The sequence below is a fragment of the Acyrthosiphon pisum genome, chromosome A3 (genome assembly GCF_005508785.2).
Source record: "Acyrthosiphon pisum isolate AL4f chromosome A3, pea_aphid_22Mar2018_4r6ur, whole genome shotgun sequence".
Classification (NCBI taxonomy): Eukaryota; Metazoa; Arthropoda; class Insecta; order Hemiptera; family Aphididae; genus Acyrthosiphon; species Acyrthosiphon pisum.
In genome coordinates this window covers 39863286-39871711 of record NC_042496.1, presented here as the reverse complement: position 1 = coordinate 39871711, position 8426 = coordinate 39863286, and the positions used below count along the sequence as shown (strand labels likewise).

At 28.6% G+C, this 8426-nt stretch overlaps 1 protein-coding gene across 1 annotated transcript; it reads left to right on the top strand.

Moving 5' to 3' along the window:
- Window positions 1-2898: 2898 nt before the first annotated feature.
- On the top strand, window positions 2899-7700 carry LOC100159160 (probable cyclin-dependent serine/threonine-protein kinase DDB_G0292550). Its single transcript, XM_001947076.5, has 3 exons — window positions 2899-3039; window positions 3525-6249; window positions 7361-7700. The coding sequence occupies exons 1-3, from the start codon at window positions 2998-3000 to the stop codon at window positions 7453-7455; spliced, it is 2862 nt and encodes a 953-aa protein (XP_001947111.2). The 5' UTR covers window positions 2899-2997; the 3' UTR covers window positions 7456-7700.
- The last annotated feature ends 726 nt before the right edge of the window (window positions 7701-8426 follow it).

Below are 8426 nucleotides of genomic sequence, written 5' to 3'. Positions count from 1 at the left end.
TAATGAATGAATTTAATTAGCCGTCAGTGTTGAAATCACAATAATATAACATCAACAATATAATACTTGCAAGAGGATTCAATCAAATTCAGATCCATATTGTAAGAACATTTACCTCTAAAAATTGTCATCTGAAAACTTCATTTTCCGTAAACGTGTACATGAATACACACGCTTTAAAACATAATTCTGATTTTGGTCAGTAAAATTACACAAGTGGTAGCTTATATGACAAATAATAACAACACTGCACAATGATACATTCAAGGCTACAACATTTATAAAACGATACAGGATTTGTATTATATCTTTTCAACTCTGGCAGTAAACAAATTGAAGTTACGTTTACTTATTTCTAACATGTCTGATAAAAGAAAACCAAGGTACCTACATAATTGGAAAATAATGGTGGGTAGTAGTACTTTCATCAAATACACATCATAATATAGACGTGATAAAATAATTTCTTTTTTAGACGTCATACTGTTTGTGCAATATTGCAATAGTGATAACTGATAAGTGTTTATTGCGAATTAATATTATCTTGGTTATGCTGTCAGCTACCATAGAGAATTCGGGTTCTTATGTGTGGTTTCTGTAAAATATACTATATTAAATAATTAATTAAATATATTTCGGCAATTTAAAAAAAAAACCATGATGTGTTGGGATACGACATTTAAACCCCCTCCCCCCCCCGTAATTACGCCTTCGTAAACGACTATTCGATGAAACCAAATGCATTGTAGTAAAAGTCATAAACTCCAAGTAGGCGGTATTAGGTAGGTACAGCACTCAGAGAACTTTAACTCATAGTTAATTAATATATATTATAGTTATAACTTTTACTAATAACTGAAATATTTTTAAATTGTTGTTAAAAAAAAATACAGTTATTCGAAGGTGTGATTAATTAGCAAAAAATAATTATAACCATACACACATTAAGGGGATTCGATACCGCGATTTTTTGTTTTTGTCCAACACACGCGAGACATAGGATTTAAGACAATCTGCATGTTCTTTGCCAAGCATACCAATTGATTTAATGAAGCATTATACAAATTACGAAAACGGATTTGAATTTGTCGCCAAGTCCATTAGAAATCGACTTTCCCACATTTTTGTATTTAACTTGTTCAAAAATTGAAATACATTAATTTTTTTATTACTCTTTTGTAATATAACGTTTTTAGGAATCTGGGGGATAATATCATTGTCATGTGGGAGAGTCGATTTCCAGTTGTAGACTTGACGACAAATTCAAATCTGTTTTCAGAATTCTTTTCGCTTAGATCAATTGGTAGGTATGTTTGACAGAGAATACGTCTAAAATCCTATATCGCGCTTGTATTTGAGAAAGACAGAAAATCACCTACCCAATCCCTTAAAATAGTAGGTATTAATATTATTGTATATATGTACTCTATAGAGTATACACTAAAAATTCTAATAAGTGATGACATATTATACTCGATGGTATTATATTATTATGCGATATATTTATAAAACGTTTTGAAAATTTATTCAGGCAGTACCTATACTTGTAACGTGTATACTTTTAATTTTTATAGATATATATGTTACTGCTCGGTAAAACCCAATGTATTGTACAAATTTTAAATATTTTTAACAAAAGAGGAACGCTCGTAAAATGGTTCAAAAGTTTTAACAATAATAGTAATTATACCAAAAGTTATAATTAATTACTGTAATAGTGTAATTTTCAATTTTATAAGTCGTAATCGTTACATATACTATAAATGATAAGCATATATTATCAATCGTATGCTATTATTATTGTATGTTGATAAAAAAAAAACAGAACCATGTGGATAAAACAGGACAAATTTTTAATAATCAAAATCAAATCTTCCTGAACCTATAGCTATTTCACGTTGCAATAAGTATTTTTCTTGAATATGGTATCTACATATAAGAATTAATAAATAAAATATAATATTACATTTTTTTTACTTTTAAAACGTCCAACCATTTTATTTGTATGTTATAAAAAATTTTTGTAGAAACAATCATTAAGTAACTAGAAAATAGGCATATTACACATTTTCTATTACAGCAGTATAATATATTATACAATCATATTTAAAGAGGGGGAGCTGGCAAAGTAGTTTTGTATAAAATAAAATAATACAATGCGCTTTCAATGTACATATATTGCAATTTGAGAATTATAATAGGTGCCTAAGTAGGTACTTAAAAACAAGTAGGTACACGTACTACGTTGTGAATAAAATTAATTTAAAAACTTTACTTAAATAATAATATAATCATACAATATAATCATACAATATTTTGAATGATATATTATTAATGTTTTTGAAACCATATGCTAAATAAAATGTGTTTTTGAATACTCCATATTATTTGTAAATAGTATACTTAAAAAAAAAAAAATGTTTAAATGTGTTGACATATCCTACGGTATTATAAAATTGAATATTAATACATACGTTTTTTTTTTTTAATTTGCGAAATGATTTAATATATTAATTGACAAAATATTAAAATATAATGCTCAAAGAAATATGTTTTCCATGCCACTACATATTTAAAATGTTATTATATTTAATTCAGTGGCGCCCAGCATAGATGTTTAACAAATATTTTGCAACAATTAGTACTATAATATAATACTATTGTCTGCTGAGAACTATAAAACAATTTGGTTAACTACAAATAATAACCCTAGTATAATAATATGGATTTTGAATCCGCATAAAAAGAATACATACACATTTAACTGTTTATTAGATAATTAAAAGTATCGTATAAGTTTGGCAATATTATTGACTTAATAATAGTAATTTATTTATTCAATCATTTGTTTGTCAATTAAAGAAACACGCACGTCATAATTGACATACGTTGACTCGTTGACATTAATAAATTATGTCGATCAGTTATTAAACAATATAACATCACGAAATACCACATTTTCAAACAGTTTCAGTTTATAATTACAACAACCTTACAATGAAGATTAGAGCTAACCTGTATTTAATTACGGCAATACTGGTAAGTCGAAATTTCTTTCATTTATTATGTATTTTTATATTATGATACCTATATCAATAGGGTAAAGTAAGTTATATTCGCGATACATTTACAAAATATCGAATTACACATTCAATCTCGGTAATTAGACATAATTGTTTACATATTTTAATCAATATGCAATAAATGAACTACAATATATGTATATTTTGGATTGTAATGATTGTATGACCTTTGATTAATTTCTATAGCAGTTCAAGCCATTCATAAAAGTTTGGTAATTTTGTGAAATGGTATTTAATTTCGTGATAGTGGTTAGATAATTTTGAGAGTAGACAAATTCAAATAATTCTTAATTACATATAAAATATATAATTAATATATATTTTTAAATAAACAAAAATTACAATTACAATTCTTATAAACTGTTTTATGATTTAAAAAATTATTTAGAATAATAATGTAGTTAATCAATGATTAACCATAAATAAACTTTTTTTTAATAGCTAACATCAAACTTTTTGACACTATGTGAAGGTGTCAATGACATTGATCATGAACCATTATCTGGTCACTTAGAACATTTAAATCACTTGGAAGACTTTCATGATATCAATAATTTTGATAATACCAATGTTATTCATACAGTTGAATTAGTTGAACATGACGGAGATTCAATGACTAAATATGCAACAACAACTCATACAAATCAAAAGACAAATAACGAGTTATTTCCTAACACGATTCCTATCATCCAACAATCGAATGTACCAACTACTTTTAAAAAGGTAGTAAAACAGACGCAAACGGTTATCAAATCTAATAATGATGGAAATAATACCCCAAAAACCGATTTATCAATGACAGATATATACAGTAACAATAAATTAAAAGAAAGTGTAATCGGTACTGTGGAAAACATTGGTTTGCCATCAATACCTCCACAACAAGCTTCTGATGTACAAAGTAATATAAAAAATATAATACACACTACAGTGACAAAAACAACCACAAGTGGAAGTCCGTCAAATGAATTGGATGAATCTTTTAATAGAATACTTAATTTAAACGCACTACCCTCAAATAATATCATATCTACAGTGAGTTCTGCAAACACAAATTACAATGATAGAAGTACAAGTTCAAGTTCCTTACAATCTAATTCAATGGAAGAAAATAGTAAAATAAAAACAATTTCAACAACAGAAGATATAACCAACGGAAATGGTTTTGATAATTCTAAACGAATATCTCGAAAACCAGGAGGTTCATTCAGGCGCACGAAAACTACAATATTAAAAAAACATAATATAAATGACAACAATGATCGTGGAGATTTAGGTGCATCTAGTATAGGATTTAATAGAGAAGACACATCTTCAAATAATATTGTATCATCAATGACGACCCCTTTAGGATATAATACAGTAACTACTACATCTGTTGATATGGACAATAATGTATTTAATAAAGGAATCCCATCCAGGATACAACAAATACGTTTTAACAAATTTAATAAACTAGGAAATTCAATATCCGAAACTGGAGCTCTGAAGAATTCAGGCTCATTTGTACAAACCAAAACAACAACAATAAAAAATGAAAGAGCAGCCGATGGAATTAAACTTGATGATTTAAATGATAAGAAAATAGATTACAATACTGACAACGGAATGTCTACTTCAAATAATATCGAAAATTCAAATTATATCATATCTTCAGATAATAATGGTAATGATAAAAGCAGTGGTTATAGTTATGGTTATGGTTATGGCATGGATAGTGGTAATAATAATAATATTGGTAATTATAATTTAATTTCTTCCAACCATTTAATGGATGGAGCTTCATCGGGGGGTTATTCTTCATATATAATGTCTAATGGGTATAGTAAAGGAATTGGTAGGGGAAGAAAAAGAAAGAAAAGTGGTAGTAAGAAAACATATTATAAAGGAGGCAGATCAAAAAATATATCATATGAAAAAAGTAAAGGAAATAGGCAAATAAGAGTTAAAAATGGTCGTAATTATGAAAATACAAGATCATCAAAAAATAGAAGTGGAGGAAATTCTCAATATTATTCATTAACTAATTATGTAAGAGGAGGCCAAAGTAAGTCTCTTTCATCTTCAGCTAGTTCTTCAGATGAGTCATCTATGAAAAAAAAGATGTCGTGTCATTGTAATAAGGTACGAAAATTAAATAAAAGAGATAGCAGTGAAAGTAATGGGAGTTCAAAAGAACATCATGGACCAGGGAATCATGATTTAGGTATTTCTATGGAGAATCAACCAATGCAAAATAACGGCGACTTCGTTGCCAGATTTCCACCACCACTACCTCTATCAATGGAACGTGAACCTCAACCAAATTTATTATTTGACATGATGCAAGAGCAGGGACCAGACCAATCATTAAATTACAGTCAATCAGATATAGCAACAGTTTTGAATAGACAAGGTGAGATGGCAAGTCAACTGATTAACGATCATCAATTCTCCAATACTGATATATCAAATCAATATTTAACATACCAAATACCAAATACTGGTTCACTATATAAGTCAGATTCTCAACAAGAACAATATTTCGGATCACCTAGACTTGGTCCAGGCCCAGGTCATGGCCCAGGTCATGGGCCAGGCCATGGTCCACGCCCAGGCCATGGCCCAGGTCCACACTCAGGTCATGGCCCAGGTCCACACTCAGGTCATGGTCCAGGGCCACACCCAGGTCATGGTCTAGGTCCGCATTCAAGTCATGGTCCGCGTCATGGTCCAGATCCACAAGCTAATCCATTTGATTCTAGACCATTTATTGGGGGTGAATATCAAAAATACTTTGAACAAAATCTACAACCACCAACACTAACACAATTCCCATACCCATATTCATTTAATCAAGATTATACTTCTGATTTTTCAAATATGGGCTCAACTACTCCTGCATTTACGGATATTCAGTCCGGACAAGAGGACCAGATAAACGTTAACACTGACTTACCTCAGATGCAACAAGACATTGAAGGTACTGGGCTCAATCGAATGGATGCACTGAATTCAGGATCCATGACAACGCGTACTGGAAGTAATTTGATAAGAAACATAGATGGTGGCCCAGTGATACAGTATTTCAAAACAATCAAAACAACTGAAAATATAGATGGTAATGGTCCTCCAGATATGCAAATTGTTCAAGCTCAATCAGTCCCACCAGAAGTTGATAGTCATGGTAACTATATATTATAATATTCAAAATAATTCAAATGGGTAAACAATGACAATAGTAGTTCAGCGCATTTTATAAGTGATTATTGATAAACAACAATAAATTAATTTGGAGATATGAATAACATAAAACAAAATTTCCATTTTTCATGTTTAAAAAATCCTATAAATAAATAAGTAATTATAACTTTTATATGCCTAGATGAATGATTAAAATGTTATATAGTAAATATTGAATATTATTAATAAAAGTAAATACACTAATACTCGTAACATAATATATTGTTTTATTAGTTCTATTGTTTAATTTAACGACGACGATGCATAATAATCCTACTTGTGTTTAGTATTTATCTGCGGTATACACTAAATATTATCATACCGTGTGTTACACGACCATTATATCAAGGCGACTTGGATTTTACAAACCAATAGGTGCATATTTGTTATTATACCTATCATGTGTAATCTAAAATAACGGTCGTATATTTGGGGTGTAAATCTGTGTATATTCCTACAAGTAATATCCATGTGCGTGAAGTGTGACTGATGTATGTTGGTCTCTATTATTAACTGTATGGCTCGTTCCTAACTCTCGAAAACTAGAGACCCTTTTTGTCGAACCTTAACTTAGGTGACAATATAATAAACTATATTATTGGCTCGCCAATATACGCAGGCACAAGTCGTCCCACCGAAATGTCATCGTACCGCACTATTACGTTACATCTTAGTTGATGCGAATTATTCGCCAGACGTACTTCTAAAACCAAATATTTAATATTTAAGAAACGCACTCCAGGTTTAAGCGGTTCGATTTCCACACCGAATAGGACTTATAATACGCACTTGTGGACGGTGTTACGAAAACGGTTTGATTGAGAAACACTGATAAAGTGGGTTATACAATTATAGTATAATATAGAAAAGGATTTTAAGTTTTTGGAGTAAAAGAAATTCAACAAATACAATTAGCGAAATATGTTAAAATGGAAAATAATCATTTAATATTTTTGTCCATGTATTTACAGCTTAAAAGAAAAAAAACTTTACATGCATACATTTTACGTTTGTTAGTTTGGAACGAAACATTCATTGTTCTTATTTATTTTAAGGTATACCAAGTGTATTGGAGCTTGTTCAAACAGCAATGGAATTGGTTCTACAGATTTTACCGGGCTATAATTTTGAATCTGGCATAAATGCATAATATGAAATTGTTTTAATAGATATTTTAATAATATATGTTCTGATTTACAACTGTATGAAATAAAATATATTAGTGGGATATTACAGGAAGCATAACAAATAATTATTGTGGCCATTTATACATTATATTACCTATGTACATATTATTAATACAATATTATTAACTATTATAATAAGTCAAAAAAAGTTAGGTTATTGGTAGTTGATATTTAGATTATAATATAATATTATAACTATCTACAAACACATGTTGTACAATTTATAAACGCCTTATCACATATAATATATATTTGAATTTTGAGTAATTTTAATACTTAACAAATCTTAAAACTCGAGAGCATTAACTACAGATAATTGTTGTCTGTTACCTATTTAATACGAATAAAGTTCAAAGTAAATAATAAAAAATTACGACTTTCAATTAAAATTTTTCATTCTATAACCAGAGCGAAAAATGTATTAGTTTTTAATAATATGTATTAGCAAGAATCGCGGGAAAAAAGTCCCGGTAAAAAAAATCCCTCACTTGGAAAAAAAAGTCCCGATAAAAATGAATGAAAATATATCAAAACTGAAGTATAAATATGTTAAAATCCTGTAAGATAATAAAAATGTAATATTATAATTAGGTAGGTACACCTCTTTCTTATGTTATGACTTACGGCTGTAAAAAAGACGTGTTTATAGGTATAGGTACATACAACCTATTATTATACCAAAAAATTGTCTGTTTTTATGTAATGTTCCTAATCAATGTTCAAATTATAAGTATCTACAGTATTTTCGTATATATTTATTAGTCTACTATATATTTGAAAAACCATTCAGGATAAATTCTTATTATAACAAACTAAATTTTTTTTTTAAATTACCTCTGCTAATTACCTTTCAATTTATGATGAATAATTTATAATATGAAACTTTTTTATATTTATCTATACAATTTGATAAACTTATACCATATTTATCATT